A 19,007-nucleotide genomic window follows, 5' to 3' on the forward strand; every position below is an offset into this window, starting at 1 on the left:
AAAAAGAGTAAACCTTAAAAAAAAAAACAAAACTCTGTTAGGGGAATTGGGAGTCTTGCCAGTGCTGATGTAATAAAAAGAAACTTAACCACATCTGCATTAAAGGAACCAGTTAGCGGTGGGAGATGAGCCTGGTGAGGGTGTTCAAAGGAAGTCCTCAGTCTCCACTGATGACACACGAGGGACACCATAACCCAGCACACAACAAAAACACCAGTGTTCTGCCTCGGCAGGAACAGGGTGCCCCAGATAAAGACCTGGTGTGACGTCAACAGGGTAGGAACAGTAACAACACCGACACTTGGATTAAATTAGTTCTTTATGTTTACAATTCATACCCCGGAAAGCCTACTGAGTAGGATTTCACGAAGGCATTGAGGACACAGAGCTTCTTAAAATATTTCTCCCCTTCTCTCTATATTTTTACTCTGCAAGCTAGACTTGACAATTCATTCTCAGTTAAAAAAAAAATCTAAACAAAATAAAAATTCCTGACGTGGAGTTCTGTAACAAATTGCTAACAATTCAAGTGCTCCAATTTCGGTTAGCACCGAGAATTAGTTTGGTTCTAGTTTGGTTCGTTTTGCAAAGGGAAGGATGCGTCAAGGAAAGGGGCAGGTAGGGCAGCAATAGATTCTCAGGCCAGCTGGACTGTTTCACCTCCCTTCAGGGAGCACCAAAGCCTCCCACCAGCTTCAAGCTCCAGTCACTTCCCGTGACTTTGGTTCCCAACGTCCTCAGGGTACTGGTGGTGGGGGGCTCTGTCCCCACAGAACAGCTGCCTGGCGGGACAGGAGAGGCGGCGCTTACAGCTTGAGCTCTCGGTCTGGCTTCATGCTAAAGGGCTCCAGCCTCTCCCCCTCGGGCAGCATGCTGTTGAGCCGCTCCATCAGGGGCACGGTCTGGTCAATGCCCATCTGGATGCGGCGGAGGATGGCGGACATCTCGTTGACTTTCTGGATCTGCTCCGCATATTTGGCGTATCGTTTCTGGCGCTCTTGCATGAAGCTAAAGAGAGTTTCTACAGACAAATCCATCTGTAGAGGGAGAAGAGAAGGGAAACACATTAAACCTGGTTGAACCAAGTCCTCTCAAGAGGACAGGTGTGCAGCATGAGCCCCACAGGCCAAGTGGAAGCTGCCTGCTTACAGGAAGTGCTGGTGGATTCAAAAAAGACCCTCATGAGCACAGGGTTCTCAACTGCTGCCCCACGATCATCGTTGGAGGGGGACTGAGACATGGCTATTTCTGGCTCTGTTTTGGGCATGTGAGCCACTTATACCTTGCTGAGACCCTCAGATTGTTCTCTCCCTACATAAAGAATCCTGGGCTTGGAAATGTGACCAGGGTTTGAAATGTGGCTCTGCCACCTGAGTTGATAATACTTATCCTTTCTGTCTCAGGGTCCACATGTGCAAAAACCACAAATCTGGGGGCTCAGTTGGTTAAGTGTCTGCCTTTGGCTCAGGTCACGGTCCTGGGATCAAGTCCCACATTGGGCTCCCTGCTCAGCGGGGAGTCTGCTTCACCCTCTCCCTCTGGCTGCTGCTCCTCCCTGCTTGTGTGTACGCTCTCAAATAAATAATATAAAACCTTAAAAAGCAAACAAATAGGGAATGGATTCCCAAACTATAGGGCTGCTGTGAGGATGGAATGAGACAACACATCCAGTGCAGGAGCTGGCATGGCTCTGAGGTGCTCCACAACATGTGTCATCCTTTCCTCTCTTCCTTGAACAGCTGCGGGGTGGCAGCCACTGGGGGAGAACTGCAGGGGACAGGGTGGCTTTCTCTGACAACCAAGGCTCACATCCATATGGTGGACCATACTGCTGTGAGGCAAACTCTCACAGAGACGGTGCTGTGGGGCACTCTCTCCCCCAGTTAAACAAACTTAGGCTCTGCACTCCCATTTTGTGACTATTTCCTTCCCCTGGTGAAATTCTTTGGAAGCTGTCACCTGGATAAAAATAGGGGGAGGGCACCTCCAGCCTGTCAGGTGCCTTTACCCCCCTCCTTGTAGGGAAGCCACAAGCTGCTAAGACTCCCAATTTCTACCCTGAAACTTAGTTCAGATGCTACTTCAGCCCCTCGTTCTTGCCTACTCCAGGGACACGTCCCTTGCCCATCCCCAGCCTCATGCAAAGGGCTGGCACCTGATGCATGTTACCAGAGCCTACAGAAATGGTGTGAGGAAAACCAAACCATGGGGTGCCTGGGTGGCTCAGTCAGTTAAGCATCCAGTCTTCGCTTTGGCTCAGATCATGATCACAGGGTTGTGAGATCGAGCCCTGAGTTGGGCTCTGTGCTGGGTGCGGAGCCTGCTAGAGATTCTCTCTCCTCCTCTCGCTCTGCCCCTCCCCTTCCTCTAAAAAACAAAACAAAAAAGAACCAAACCATACCAACACGAGGAAGCCAAAGCCAGTCCCAAGAAAAAAATAACCAGTTCTATTTTTATACTGCTTGTTGGCGGGGGGGGGGGGGGGGGGGGTGCCATGGAGAGGTGGATGGTAAGGGAGGTGTTAGAAGAACTCAATGTGTTTTTTTTCTATGTTGGTTCTTTCCTCACTTGTTTTGAAATGCTCAGGGGACCAAAAAAAACAGCAAGTGGGAGATGTGGGAGGGAGGGAAACAACCACCTCCCAATACCGTGGAAACAATTTCTACCTTCAGATGGTTCTCTGCAGCCCTGTTCAGCACTTTGAAGGCAGTGGGCCAGTAGATTATAGTGTTCCTAAGAGTCAACCACCGGGCCTTTTCAGGATGGTAATTCAATCCAGCACCTAGAAACACTTCACCTTCCAAAAGACAGTGGATGACGTGGGAGCTCCTCCTAAGAACCAGCAGAACTCACTTGACTGCCTGCTCCAGCATTTGGAACCATCTTGAGTCACCACATCTCACTTGGTGGGGGCATCCTTGTTCTCCCCACACCCAACTCTACTAGACTAGACAAACACCTGTGAAGTTTATCTGAAATGGCCTCCAAAACTCTAACTTATTATGTCTTAGGCCCTCGGCAATCAACCACTTCCGCCCCCCGCCCCCGATTTATAATAGATCAGACAGTGGCATTTGTTCAAATGACCTACACTTGCCCACAGATTTCCACATCCGACTGGGGCCCATGTTTGATGTATTCAGAGCTTTTGTCCAAAGCCATGTCATGTTTAGTGCCTAGGTGGCCACATATAATTCAAGCATGCTGTTCATACACGCTGACAGTTAAGTATGTCTCTCAAGAGTCAATTCCATGACAGTCCATGGAGGAAAAAAACCACAGAAGAGGAAACCTGAAGCAGAGTGACCTGCTAGGTCTCACAGTGACAGAACCAAAACCTGAACCCAGACCTCCTCAATCAAGCATCTTCCTTTCATCAGTATTCCCTAAGCAAGAGAGTGTACCAATAGTTGGGCATGAGATATTACTTGATGCATGGCATGACATCAAAGAACATTGAGTCATGTAATGGAAACATTAATGTCTTTCAAATCCTTCCTCCTCCTTTCTGACTGCTGCAAGGAAAGCGTCACATGGGTGCAAGTAAGACTTTAGCTGGGAGAATGTAATAAAACTGGTGATGCCTCTTTCTCATGTCCCTGCCCTTTACTCACCCCCCCCCCCCCGCTTTTTTTTCTTTTAAGATTTCATTTATTTTATTCATGAGACGCACAGAGAGACAGGCAGAGACATAGGCAGAGGGAGAAGCAGAACTCGATCCCAGGACCCCGGGATCACAACCTGAGCCAAAGGCAGATGCTCAACCACTGAGCCACTCAGGTACCCCAGAGCACTTCTTTCTTTCTTGAGGCAACACTGCTGCTGATCCCTAAAGCCTACCTTTGTGTATACCCATGTGCCTTTGGGTGAAGCCATGTGTGTAGACTTACTCCAGCACATCTGAACAGACTTTAAGGCAGTAAGTCAGTATCTACCATTTAAGGCAGTAATTCTGAATCTACCATTTTGACAATCTGGAATATATCCTTATTCACCATTCTGGTTCTGTTTTTGGCACAAAGATTCTAATAAGGAAACATATATATAATATAGATAGTCAACAGACATATATTAAGTGCTACTATGTGCCATATCATATGCAAGGTCCTGAGGGCATAGATATTGAGAACCACACTATTTGTACTCCACACAGCTTATTGTATATGTTGACATGACTTTTGTTTTCCACTGTCTTTGTTAACATAGCTTTGCAATTCCAGAAAACTCAGGCCTAGAAAGGGAAATGTTGCAAAGAGCTTTGTTTCAGGAACTTTCAGAGAACCATTTAAGTGAAAAAACTATTAGATTTTTTCCAATAGAAAATGACTGTTTATTTTCCACAACTCTTGCCTCAAAACCCACGCCTTGCTCTGACCACATGACTCGGTTCTAGTCAGTGGTACGCATATGTGGAAGTCTCTCATGGCAGCTTCTGGGTATCTTCCTGAAGACTCAGCTGGCACACACTCTCTGCTCCTTCTTCATCCCTTCCCTCTCTCTGATCCTGCTCGAATACAGACACAGCCCTCTTAGACCACAGGAGTAAGTAAGGTCACATCCTAGGGCTGGTAGAGAAGTGAGCTAGAAGTAGTCTAGGTCTTTGAGGACTTCTGTGGATGAGAGTAGTACCATGACTGGGAGAGAAGAAGAAATTTCCATTCTGTATATGCCGCTGTAATTTTGGCATTACATTAGCTGAATACCGAGAGAAATGAATGACCCCAAATGTTACCCTACACAGGCATATACTGTCTCTGATGTTGGTACATCTCAAAGGACAAGCGAAAAAGAAGGTGAAATTATTTGTGGGTGTAACTGTAGGCTTTATTAAGATATTAGTTATCTATAGAATGTGCTCAAACTTGTTTGAAATACCTTAATTGGATAGTATAGCCTATTTGCCCACCTGGGCAGTCCACTGCCAAAAAACAGATCTAAAATATTAGCAAATCAAACCCAGCAATATATAAAAAGGAAAATACATCATAACCAAGTGAGGATGCAAGCTTTTTCAGCATCTGAAAAAAAAATAATTTGCCATTTCAACAGAGTAAGGGTTAGAAGTTATGTAATCATCTCAGTAGATGCAGAAAAACATTTGGCAAATTCAATTATGAAAAATTTTGAAAACTTGGAACAGAAGGAAACTTCCTCAACCTGATAAAGGGGATGAAAAACCTACAGCTAACATCACAGTAGTAAAAGATACTTCTCTAATAAGGAACAAGGCAAGGATATCCACTCTCATCACTTCTACTCAACACTATCCTAGAAATCTTAGATAGTGCAATAAATCAATAAAAGGCACAGGAACTAGAGAGGAATACATAAAAGGGTCTTCATCTGTAGATGACAGGACAGTGTACTTAGAAAAATCACCAAAAACTAATAAAACTAACAAATGAGTTTATCTGTAAGGCTTCAAGATACATGGCTAATATACAAAAATCAATTGTATTTCTATATACTTGCAACAAACAACTGGACAATAAAATTTAAGAATACTACTTACAATTGCATCCAACAATTACTTAGGGAAAAATTCAACAAAATATCCATAAGACGTGTACACTGATAATACAAAACTCTTCTGTGAAAAATTAAAGGTAATCTCAAAAAATGGGTAAGTATACCATGTTCGTGGAATGCAAGATTCAATATTATTAAGATGTCATTCTTGCCAAATTGATCTTTAGAGTCAACTGCAACCTGAATCAAAATTCTAGAAGGAATTTTTTGCAGGAATTTGATAAGCTGATCCCAAGTACACAAAATGACCAAAAGAATTTTGGGAAACAAAACAAAATAAAACAAACAAAAAACCCCCAAAGTTTGAAGACTTGCAGTACTTGATTTCAAGACAGTATAAAGCATAATAATCAGAACAGTGTGATATTAGCATAGAAACAGACCTATAGATCAATGAAACTGAACAGAGAGTACAGAAATAGATCTAAGCATAATATAGTTAATTGATTTTTTTTTACAATATTTCCAAGGCAATTCAGTGGGGAAAATAAAGTTTTTCAATAATTTGTGTTAGAAGAACTAGATATCCATGTGGGGAAAAAAATAAATCTGGACCCGTACGCTTTACCTCATATACAAAAATTAACATGAAGTGGATCACAGACCTAAACATAATAGCTAAAACTATAAAAATTCTAAAAAGAAAACAGGAGAAAAACCTTTGCTATCTTGGGCTAGGCAAAGATTTCTTGGATAGGTCCAGAGAACATATAATCATAAAAGAAAAAAAGGGGTTAAATTGATCTTCATCAAAATTTAAAAAAAAATTTTTTAGAAAGACATCACTAAGAAAAAAAACACAAGCCAGAGACTACAAGAAAATATTTATAATATATATATATCTGATAATAGACATATCTAGAATATGTAAAGAACTCTTACAACCCAGTATTGAGGAAAAACTCCAGGGACACTGGGATGGCTCAGTCATTTGAGTGTCCGACTAGTGATTTTGGCTCAGGTAATGATCTCAGGGTCATGAGATCGAGCCCAGTGTTGAGCCCTGCATTGGGCTCTACATTCAGCAGGGAGTCTTTCTCCCTCTGCCCCTCCCCCTGCTCATGTACATACTCTCCCTCTCTCAAACCAAAAATAAATAAATCTTTGAAAAAAAAAATCCAAATTTGGGATCCTTTGAAGAGTATTGCTCAGGGGCTTTTGTCTCACTAAAGCACTAATTGAATTTCTAAGTAAAAGAAATCAGCTTTTAAGATCTTTAAAAGGAGAATTGAGTCCAGGAAAGTAAGCCTCCAACTGATCAGTTGAACATCAACTGAGTTTATTAAGAAGAAAGGTAGGGGGAGAGGGAGCTAGTGAAGAACCCTCCAGGAGATCATCTGGAAATGGAATCTGACCCTCTTGGGACAAAGAATTCAAAGAGCATACGAGTAAAACTTTTCTGAAGATTGCACCTATGGGCACTATTAAGTAAACTGGACTACAGATCAGGAAAAAAAAAAAAAAGGCACCCAGCTGACTCAGTTGGTCAAGCATGTGACTCTTAATCTCAGGGTTATGAGTTCAAGTCCCACACTGAGTCCAGAGATTACTTAAAATCTTAAGGAAAAAAAAAAAAAGGGAAAGGAAAAAAAAGTGTAGCTAGGTGTTAAGTAAACAGTTGTCTCAATAGAACTCCCTTCCTGAAGCTCTGACATAGTGTGGTAGGAAAATAATTCTAGTCAGTTCTCAAATCACTCTGGAGGCTTCTAGCTCATAACCATATTAACCTAAATCTTCATCCCTTGTCTTTAGATAGTTACTGCTGCCAAATGAGAAGTGGCTTTTATGATATTGCACACTGAACCTCGGGGAGACTTATTTCATGGAAACTCCCATCTTGAATGAGCTGGAATGGCAGAAAAGGACTCCATTACTTTGAGACCCATCAGCTTAAATTCTCAATAGTTCACTTCCCAAAGGTTTAGCCAGAGCTTTTACCTCAGGTGTGAACTGTTCAGAACCTCCAAATGATGTGTAGACATCTGAAGGCATTCCTAAGCTCAAAGTGAGAGTCACTCTGAGAGGAGCAGGCTCCAGGGAAGCAATACAACAAACAAAAAATTAACATGAGGTTGGGTAATCGTTCTAGATTTACAATCAACTATATATACCTTGCAGAGGAAGGCAGTGGTGTCAGAACTGGGTTAAAATTTTGGTTCTGCATAGGACTGATTACTTCCTTTTTTTTTTTTTTTTTTAAAGTAACCTCCATGCTCAATGTGGGGCCTGAATTCATGACCCCAAGGAGCAAGGGTCACAGGCTCTACTGACTAAGCCAGTCAGGCACCCCTACCTTTGTGAATTTGAACCAGTCACTTACCCTCTTTCGAGCCTCAGCTTCTTCACCCTTAAATTAGGCATAATGACAGTACCAATTTCAGAAGGCTGATGTGAGGAGTAACGAGATAACATGTACAGAAGGCCTATAATAGCCCCTAGAAAAACAGAGCGCCATAAATTATAACATATATGTGAACTGAAATAGAAACTAGGTCTTAAAACTCCTTTTACATGACGAATGGAAAAACAAGGTAAGAAATTCAGTAAAGTTCAGGGGAAAAAAATGACATTTTGAGGCATTCAAATTGACACAATGTATCTTTGTTGTAAAGGCGGGAGAGCTTATTGTTATGTCTCATCTCTATTACATTAACTATCTCCAAGGCTTACACAATCACTCAGATGACAATTTACCATTGTGTTTTTTGCTGACATGTTTTTTGTTTTAAACTTCTGCTACTGAAAAATCTTACAACGGAGCCACATTACTCATCTCGTAGTTTCCTGACACAAACATTTCACACCACGTAATAACTAAAATCATTATTCACCTACAAGTCTTTCCATGTGTTTTTGATTTATATGTTCAGCCATGAGAATGAGTAACTCCTACCAATGTCTGTGATAAAATAAAATGATAAAAATATATAGGTATATATACATGTATATATATTTTTTCAAAAAATATTTTGAAAGCAAGCAGAAGAGCTTTATTAATAAATGGTATCTTCTCCAACAGGAGTCCATTCCTTCAAAAAAATTTTGTTACATAAGATTTCCTGATAGGGGTGCCCTTGGCTGGCTCAGTTGGTAGACTGTGCAACTCTTGATCTTGGGTTGTAGGTTCAAGCCTCACAATGGGTATAGAGAATGCTTAAAAATGAAATCTTTAAACAATTTTTTTCTGATAAAATAAGCTTTGATGGTGGGTTGGCACAAGGTGGGTCATCCTATGTAAAATATCTAAACGCTTGATGTAATTTCCTTTTCAAAGTAATGATAATCTTTTCAAAGTAGTGGCACATACTACAAAGGCCTATAGTTTTTAGTTTGATGTATAATACAGTAAGAGCTTCACAAAGATACGGTACATCTTCTAAATTCTAAAATCTTAATTGTAGATATGTACAAGATGGTCAAAAGTAGTTTACTTATTCACAGGTCAAAAGAAAAATGAATGGGTAAATTGTGTACCACAGTTAACAAAACTCAAGTTTATATGATCAATAGACTCTTGCTTTTCCTATCTCTTAGTGACTTAAGTTTTTTAAAAAATGTTAAAAGAGACTGCTTAAGAACTCAATTAAAACTATATTTTAAAAAAAGTCACGCATCTTTCCCACCCTTTAAAAGTATTGTTTAGCTTTTAATGTGATAATGTCTCTCAGTTAATGTAAGTCTCAATGTCAATTTTTATTCGGTCTCAATAAATAGTTCACTTTCTTTTAGAACTTATTCTACATTTAAGTTTCTGTTTCCCAAGGAGGTCAATTACAGAACATGGGGGTGGGAAGCAGAGGCCACACAGGGCTAAGGGCCGTCTTGGTCTCTTCCCACATTCCAAATCCAGCCCCAGCTTTGTTCTTCCTTTGGACAGACATCCGTCTTTGGAAATGCTTCAGTGTTTTACATAAAGCTTCACCCTCTTCCATATTCTAAAAGTCAGAACTACCAATTCCTCTAATTGGAGAGCATTCTCATAGCTGTATAAATTAGTACTGTCCCTAGGGCAAAATCTGCTGTTGCAAATTCGTTTCTCCAAAGAAGATACACAAATGGACAATAAGTACATGAAAAGATGTTCCCCATCATTAGTCATCAGGGAACTGGAAATCAAAACCATAAGGAGATACTACTTTACACTTACTAGGATGGCTAAAATAAAATGGCAGACAGTTGTGAGGATGTGGAGAAACGAAAATCCTCATGCACTGCTAGTGGTCACAGAAAATGGTATAGTGCTTCAAAAACAGTTTGGCAGTTTCCCAAAAAGTTAAATTTAGAAGTACCATTTATTTTTTTTCTCTTTAAGATTTTATTTATTTATTCATGAGAGACACACACACACACATGGGTGGGGGGCGGGACAGAGACACAGGCAGAGGGAGAAGCAGGCTCCATGCAGGGAGCCTGATGTGGGATTTGATCCCGGGACTTCAGGATCACACCCTGGGCCGAAGGCAGGCTCCAAACCACTGAGCCACCTGGGGATGCCCTACAAGTGCCATTTAATTCAGCAATTTTACTCCTAGGTATATGCCCAAGAGAACAAAAACATATGTTCATGCAAAAACTTGCACACAAATGTTCATGGCAATATTACTCATGATAGATAAAAAGCACAAACACCCCAAATGTCCATTAATGGATGCATGGATAAACAAAATGTATATCCCTACAATGGAATATTATTGAGCCATAAAAAGGGTACACAATACTGATCTGAGCTACAAGTACAATGAGCCTTGAAAACATCACGCTAAGTGAAAGAAGCTAGACACAAAGGCCACATGTTATATGATTCCATGTAAATGAAATGCCTAGAACATGCAATCCATAAAGACAGAAAGTAGATTAGCAGTTGCCAGGAAATAGAGGTTTGGGGGTGACTGCTAACTTATATGGGGTTTCTTTTTAGGGTGATGGGAATATTCTGAAATTAGAGGGTGTTAGATGAACAACTTTGTGAGTATACTAAAAACCACTGAACGATATCACTATAAAAGGGTGAGAGGTACCTTTAAATCAAGTTCTCAGCAAACTCCCAGAACCTTCCTTGCTTGTTCTTAAACTGACCCCTTAATGGTCACATTCTTAATCTTGCTCCTCACTGGAGGCACCTTCTTCTTTTTAAACATTTAAATAAAATTTAAATTCAAGTTTTTATTTAAACAAGTTAACATACAGTGTTGTATTAGTTTCAGGTGTACAATATAGTGATCAGCACTTACATACAACACCTGGTGCTCATCTGGACAAGTGCACTCCTTAACTCCCATCATCCAATTAGTTCATCCTCCTCCCATGCCCCCTCTGGTAAACATCAGTTTGTTCTCTAGAGTTAAGAGTCTGTTTCTTGGTTTGCCTTTCTCTTCCCTCCCGCTCAACTCAATTATTTTTTTTTTAAGTTCCACATGTGAATGAAATCATATGGTATTAGTCTTTCTCTGACTTATTTCACTTAGCTTAATACTCTAGCTCCATCTAAATGTTGTCACAAGTGGCAATATTTCTTTTTTATGGCTCAGTAATATTCCATTATATATACATATACACACACCACATATTCTTTACCCGTTCATCAGGTGATGGACACTTGGGTTCTTTCCATAATTTAATGGCTATTATTGATAATGCTGCTATAAACATAGGGGTGCATGGATCCCTCTGAATTAGAATTTTTATATTCTTTGGTAAATAACCTAGTAGTGCAATTGCTATATCATAGCATAATTCTATTTTTAACTTCTTGAGGAACCTCCATACTGTTTTTCAGAGTGGCTGCACCAGCTTGCATTCCTTCAACAGCAGAGGCACCTTCTTCTTAAGATCTTTCATCTACTCTCAGAACCTGGTTCTTAGGGTTAGTTGCTCTAGCTTTCACACATCAGTTATCATCTGAATTTGTCTTTGCTTCACATGTTTAGTAGTCTCCACTTCAGAGAGTTGAGTGCCCCTTGCCACCAGTTTGGCACGTTCTGACCAAGCCTCTATCCTACCGCATCTTTACTGCTTGATCTCCACTGGGGATTCACAGATTATTAAAGTTAGTGTGTGCTAGGCTGCGACAAAAACTTTTCTGGGTCTACTCCGTGTTTTCTTGAGTTTCTCACCCTCCTCCAGATCATCATTCCCACAGAGGATTTGAGACCTCCCTGAGGCAATCTTCTCTAGGATGCCTCTCTCTTGCACAATGGACACACAATGGAAAGATGTTTTCATTAATTATACCATGGGCTAAATGACACCAATTACCACAAATTGGACACTTTGAAGTAATCCTGTTTCCAAAGACAACAGTTTGCAACAGCTTATAAAAGTACACATTTGCCATTTATCTCATATCATACCTTTGGTCTGTAAATCAAACAAGAACGAAGTTCCTCTCTGGCAAATCTCAATCTACATGATCAAAACCAAAACCTGAAATCCATGCTAGTGGGACTTTCTGTAATATATGTACATATTAGGATGATTAGGTAGGCCAAATATTCAGTTATTCCCAGTTGTTTTAATTAATGTAATAAAATAACGTTTTATTTGAAAAAATAAACTACTATTCCAACTATTATCCCTTGAGTATCTATTAAATGTTAGGCATTGTTCTATGTACCACACACACATCTTTGTTCCTCATAAAAGTTCTATAGGGAAAATGTTACTCTCTTACTAGAGATGTGGAACTGGAGACACAGAGATCACAAAATGTGCCTAGGGTCACAGAGCCAGTACTAGCAGTGAAGCCAGAATTCAAACCCATGCTTCTCCACCTAATCTTCCCCTATCTTTTCCACAGAGTTAATTAATTTGAATATCAATTCATTTCAGTTAAATACATACCATGCTGAACAATGTCTTCAGTATTTTTTTTTTTAAATCCTTAACGGATGAACTGAAATAGTAATCGTGGATAGTTTTCAAGTGGTGTGAAAGAACACACTTTTGTTTCTACTTTAACTACCAAGATTTATTTTTTTTTAATAACCAAAATAACAAATTGCCAGATATAGCCTGGATATCTACAAAACAAAAACTGAGGAGACCAGAGGGAATAAATTTGTCAGCAGATAAACTGAAATGACATTTTCACTGGCAAAGTCTATTTGCACACTTTGGACAGTGACATGTCCCTTGTACAAGCATTTCATAATCCTTGACATCGGGGTGGGGGGGGGAAATAATAATCCTTGACATCACCAAGGGGCTTTAACACAGAATGCTGGAGCTAGCTGAAAGGGTCCTTTACAGACAAAGACTACTCCAGAGAGCTCAAGCAGCTTTGCGTGAGCCCACTTGGCTGGTATGGCCAGGGCCAGGGCCAGGTTCCACATCTCCTGGTCACTGCCAACCATCTCAGGAACGAAAGTTGGCCAGTGACATTTCTTTTTCCACAGTTAGTTCTACCTTGTCAAGTGAGTTAAACTGTGTAAAAACTATTACCTAAAGTTTTTCAAGTCACCATTTCTGTCCAAAAAAAAAAAAAAAAAAAATCTGTTGTTAATGGATGTCAAAGTCAAATCAAACATCTCTACTCCAGTAGGAATAGGAACCTGCTCAGGTGGGCTTATGTCTGCAATTAGGAGGATATCAGTCAAAATTGTGCACATTTTCTACTTCCTTCTGGAATTACGTAAACCTTCCCCGGGTCCTTATTAGTCTGCCATTTCCTGTTGCGAAAGGAACAAACAATGGGCAGACTGTCACCAATGTTTTCATTAATTACAACACAGGCTGAATGGCATTGATTACCACATAATGGACATTTTGAAGTGACCCTGTTTCCTTTTTTCAAACAATGTATCTAAATGTCTCCTAAAAGAAGCACATTTTATTTGGGTCTCCAAGAGAATTAAGACATACCAGGATCTCAGGAATTTGAATTGCATCACTTTGTTCCAATACTCATTTTATGACTTGCCCAACTTCCCTGACCACCTTCCTACCCTCTATATTAGGTCTAGGAAGGAAGATAGGAGAAAACTTTCAAGACCTTTAAGCAGTTCCCAAGGCTAAATAAATGAAAGTTGGGCCATGACTTCCTCCCTCCACATCCCTCAGAAAAGGGCTAGTGAGTCTCTGAAAGGGAGCAAAGAAAGAAAATGATCAGGGTAAAAAGAAAAGTTCGGGGCAGAAATCCCAGTTCTCCCTCCCCTTGGGAGAGTCTTCCCTGTACACCAAACAAGATAGTAGCTCAGAGCAGACACTCTCTGCCTCGAGAAGTCTCTGTTCTGCTTCCTCTCTAGATAGAGCCGCTGCAGTCAGTCCTAGAGGGGGAGTGGGGGGAGCCCCAAACCCCTCAGCACAGGTCTCCTCTTTGGCTTCCCCGCCTGCTCCTCTCCCTGTCCACTCTCACTATTACCAGTCCCGCAAGATACTGGTAAAAGGCTCTCTTCTCAAAAAAATGATCAGTGGAGAGTGTGGAAAGTTAGCCTTAATGAAGGCAGAGTTGGCATTTTAAATGTGTAAATGTAGGATCTTCAGGGTGATTTTTTTTTTTTTAAGTGTGGCTGCATCCTGTCAGGATTGCTTTTGAAATACAAAGTATACCATGAAATTATGAAGGGAATATTAATATTGTAAAGGAACGCTGGGTCAGGGAAAGCATGTGGGCACTGCACACAAACAAGAGGAGGTGGGAAGTAAAAGCATTGGGATAAAGAATGGAAGAGAAAGAAAGAACAGCAGAAAAAACATGGGTCTTAGATCTGGGAGTCCCAGCTCTATCATTTCACCACTGGGTAACCCTGAATGGTTTAACTTTCAGGTCTTTGAGTGTCAGTTTCTTTTTCTGTCCAATGTAGATGACAGTGCATGCAAAATACCTATTCCACACCTGGCACACGGTCAACATGTAAAAAGTGACAGCTTTATTATTATTACTATTACTTCTATGTTTAGAGAGAATCTGGAGAAGCTGTGCTGGTAGATGGAGCAGGTGGATGGTGAAGAAAATCTGGGAGCCACGTCACTAAACTGGACTCCTCTTCCAGGACTAAAGGGAAATAAAAGTAAGTCTTGTATGGACCTAAATGACACATTGAATATTTAAAAGCTGAGCTATGGTGACTAAAACAATGTCAAACTGGGTCATGTGCCCTATACTTCCATTTATGTACCCCAACTGACAACACAATCCCTCTTCTGATTCAGAGTAGAAAACAGATCGTAGAGGTGGTATGGAGGTAAATATTTTACCATCAAAATTCTCTACTCTGCGTGTGAAGAAAGAATGCAAGAATACTAAGATATAATAATTTGGTGTATCTCAGCTGATGCCAGAGTGTACGCTCCCAAGCACTATGCTGGATGACCTCGTGGGACCCATAGGAGGCCCCCAGCGTTACCCATGCAGAAGGCTGGGGTGACAACTCAGACCAATACACACATTCACCCAGCAAACACCTCTTGAGCATGGGGGAGAAGTGAGGCAGGGGATCCCTTCTCCCCTGGAAACCAGGAATGCTTCCTGCACAGGCTGTTGGCATAGACCGACAGGATTGCTGGATCCCCCAGGAGGGAAGATGGGAGGACACATGGAGTGGCAGTGGAGACCGGAGGGCAACGTGAACATGGTGGATGTGGGAGGATACGACTGGGACTACTACGCAATGGAAAGGTAGATGAGGGAGTGCTCAGAGAGACTCTGGGTCTCAGCAAGGATGAAGAGAGCATGGCTGAGGGGCCTCAGGGGTGGGGTGAGGCCATTTTTAAAACTACGCTCTGTGCCACTAATACTCATACACAGCCACATCACTTCCTCCTGGTCCTGCTGCATCTGAGATAATTGTCTTTTACTCCCTAAAATAATCCTTTCATTTACACAGCTCCCTGTAGTCCTGCAGAGTACCTTCACATTCATTATCCCACTTGCTCTGGGCTGCAGGGGGGCTGTCCCCTTAACTTTCTGTGTAAGCAGTTCCTAGTAATGGTTTGAAATGACCGTAGACAAGTAGAAAGCTCTCCACTCATGTGCAGAATGAACTGTGGGGTAATGCCAGGATGGTATCTAAAGGCTTACAATATTAAAATATAGTCTGTTGAGGTGCCTGGGTGGCTCAGTCGGTTAAGCATCCAATTCTTGATTTCAGCTCAGGTCATGATCTCAGGGTAAGGAGGAAGACTGAGCCTCATATGTTGGTTCTGTGCTCAGAAGGGAGTCTGCCTCTCTCTCTCTCCCTCTGCCCCTAACCCTGCTTGCGTTCGTGCTCCCTCTCTCAAAAATAAATAAATCTTTAAAATATAGTTTGTCAACACGGGCAGAAAAAAGTTAACTGTTGCCTCAAGCTCTAGGAACACCTCCCAGAAAATCTTTTGGGAATCCTTGAGGCCTGAACGACTTAGCAATATTTTAAAAATGTGGATCTCCAAGTGTCCTCCCAACTAACAACAGAGATAGTAAGTCTCCAGTTCAGAACATCCAGATAAGTATGACAATGAGCAGACTGTTAATAAGGACAAGAATCTTAGGCAGTGTATCAAAACTTGATAAATTTTAGGTATAGACAGAATTTTGAGGAACAGTCTCCTAGTTCACTCAGTACTAGCCAGATCTTTATTTTAAAAGTTCTTTTCTTGAAAAGTCTTCCTGGCCCACACAATCTACAATTTCAATCCCACTAACATTTCAAATCCCTTTTCTTGCTTTATATTTTCATTCTTAGTACTTATCTTACATGCTATAGGTTTTACTTTTTTACCTTTATTGTCTGTTTCCCCAGACATGAGGAAATAATTCTATTTTGTTCAGTGATACATCCTCAACACCTAAAACAGCCTGGCACAGAGCTAAATGAGTTCATAAATGAAGTAGACATGTAAAGGCACATACATACAAACTTCTGAAAGGCATGTGTTTTTTTTTTTAAGATTTTATTTATTTATTCATGAGAGACAGAGAGAGAGAGGCAAGACACAAGGCAGAGAGAGAGAAGCAGGCTCCATGCAGGGAGCCGGATGTGGAACTTGATCCTGGGATTCCAGGATCACGCCCCTGCTGAAGGCAGGCGCTCAACCACTGAGCCTCTCAGGCATCCCTAAAAGGCATGTTCTTATCTCAGTGAGTCAGAATTCTGCAGCCAGGGAGACAGAACCCTAATAAGACTCATATATTTTGAAGGGAAAAAAAAAGAACAGAGGTAGTCCACATTGGGGAAAAAAGTATGTATGTTCAAGATAGACATATGTCAGACGTTGAAAATAGAATGAAACAGGCTAAAAACAAAGACCACCAATCATCTCATCATTAAAGGGCAACCACAACTAATTGTCATGTTTCCCTTGAATCTTTTTCTTTAAATATATTTAACATAGTTGAAGTCATATTGACTGCATAATGCTGTATTCTGCTTTTTTCACTTAATGTGAAAACCTTAAGCGTTTTCATAGTATCACTTGGTATTCATTGACAGGACTTAGACCAAGTGAAATTTATCATGAAAAATTGCCCTTCTGCATCTCAAATTTGGGCTACAGATGCATCTAGGAATAACAGCTGAAAGAGGACACATGTGTTCAAAGTGTAGCTCAAAATGTAATACAGCCTTGGGTATGCTTATAGACTACATTTCCCAGCCTCCTTTGGAGTTAACTGCAGCCAGGCGATTGAGTTCCAGCCAATGATGGGTGACACTTATGGGTTTGGTCCACAGAATCTCCCATCTGTGCTATTCCATTCCCTTTCCTCTTTTGCCAAGTGGGTGCCATCAAGAAGTGGTCTTTGGTTGGGTATGGCAGAGCCACAAGATGGGAGGAGACTAAATCCCTGAACTCAAGGGGGGGGAGACTCACCTACTAACATCCAGAAACATCCACCCTGAACATGAGCAAGAAATAAGCTTCTGCTGCATTTGAGCCATTACACATTTCTTCATCTATTTATAGCTGCAGTCTAGCTTACCCTACCTAAAACAACTCTCAAACCTTTATTTTCCTTAATAGAATAAAGAAGTTTCTCAGGCACCATGATACTGAAATAATTGAAGAATATATTAAGTTTTTTTTTTATTTAGCAAACATTTATTACATGTCTACTATGTGCCAGGCATTGTTCCAAGCACTGGAGCAACATTCAAATTTGATAAAATTCCTGGTTTTTCTTCACTAAAAGAGATACAGGACAGGCAATAGCTTTTCCCAGCTCTATTTCCAGTTCTACACCCCACATGTCCTTAATGCTGCTTACTCTCTAGCTTACAGACTGCAATTACTCTGGCATTCCAGGGGTAGCACAAGGGGCCTCTACCATTGCCCACTCTGGCAGACTAGAAATGACCTACGGGAGGGAAAGGGACAGGGGCTCTAGTACCTGGCACATGTGGCTAGTACTAGAAAAGCTGGCAGCTCCAGGTGTCTAGGGGCATGTCTAGGGCAAGCAAACTATGGGGGAAATAGGGCTGCTGTTCACACATGCTCATATGTCAGTATCCAGAATTAGAATGGAGTTAAATCTTTGAGCAGTCAAATAACTGGGTTTTGCTCCTGCCTCGCCAAAAAATACAAGCCCACATTTCCAAAGGCAAGTAATAAACTAGATTGGGCCCTCTTCCAGGATTTCAGCCTTTTGGCAGGACAGTGCTGGTGCAAAGGAAATGTGGGGCCAGGCCCAAGGAAGTACTGTACGGTATACCTTACAGCCAGACAAACCAGAATAAGCCCAATCCTCCATCTGCATTTCCTGCCACCCAAGGGACCAGTTGTATTTCTTACCAAAAAGAAAGGTTGCCCAAAGGACAAGAATGGGGGAGAACTATAAATATATTTTAAGGTCTCAACTTGAAATTTACAACAGAGAAACTTGCAAAACAGAAAGGAAACAAAAAAAATTCTTTTAAATACCCTTGGTATGTTAGCAAACAGAAGCCTAACATCACAATGATCTTGTCAAAATTTGTAGTTTTAAGTAAACACTGCCAATCCATTTTATAATTTGACGTCAAAAAAACAGAAAACAGTGTGAGGGTAGGTTTAAAAAGCAGCAATAGGAATCTAACAAGACTGAAATTTAAAGGAGATTCAATTCAAGGTTGTACAGAATAACAGCCTCACCTGGCCAATGGTCCACATGAACCAAGTTTTTAATTGAAGGAGCTCACAATAAATGCTAATGCCACTTCAGACACTGATTCTCTGTGCAACACTGTAAGCAATCCATTTAACCTTGACCAGTATCTTCCACAGCCCCCTGGGAGGAAGCATGGTCCAGGAAGTCAGGTCAAATACTTGGAAAATTGCTCCAATTAGGTCTTAAACATTCTAGTACTGTCAATGAAAGAAATCCCTGCCCAGCTCTGTGTGCCAGCCCATGCCTGGTAGCTCATTCCCTCAAACACCAGTTGAGTGTCTACTGCATGAAAAAGGAATAACTAAAATAAAAATGAAAGATTCTAAAGAAGTAGAACATAAGTAGTATGGTAAAGTCGGAAAGAGGGCTGGTGATCTTCTATCATATTTTAATAATTTCATTTTTTTAAAAAAAGATT

General features: G+C 41.0%; 1 protein-coding gene across 4 annotated transcripts in view; it reads right to left on the bottom strand.

Moving 5' to 3' along the window:
* Window positions 1-301: 301 nt before the first annotated feature.
* Window positions 302-19,007, bottom strand: part of BORCS5 (BLOC-1 related complex subunit 5) — a 94,669-nt gene continuing 75,963 nt past the window's right edge. For all 4 annotated transcript variants that reach the window (XM_025995210.2, XM_025995209.2, XM_025995211.2 and 1 more), the window contains exon 4: window positions 302-1,037. In XM_025995210.2, coding sequence (XP_025850995.1) covers window positions 807-1,037 — 231 coding nt within the window. In that variant the 3' untranslated portion in view covers window positions 302-806. The remainder of the gene's footprint in view (window positions 1,038-19,007) is intronic.

Source organism: Vulpes vulpes, chromosome 8, assembly GCF_048418805.1.
Source record: "Vulpes vulpes isolate BD-2025 chromosome 8, VulVul3, whole genome shotgun sequence".
NCBI lineage: Eukaryota > Metazoa > Chordata > Mammalia > Carnivora > Canidae > Vulpes > Vulpes vulpes.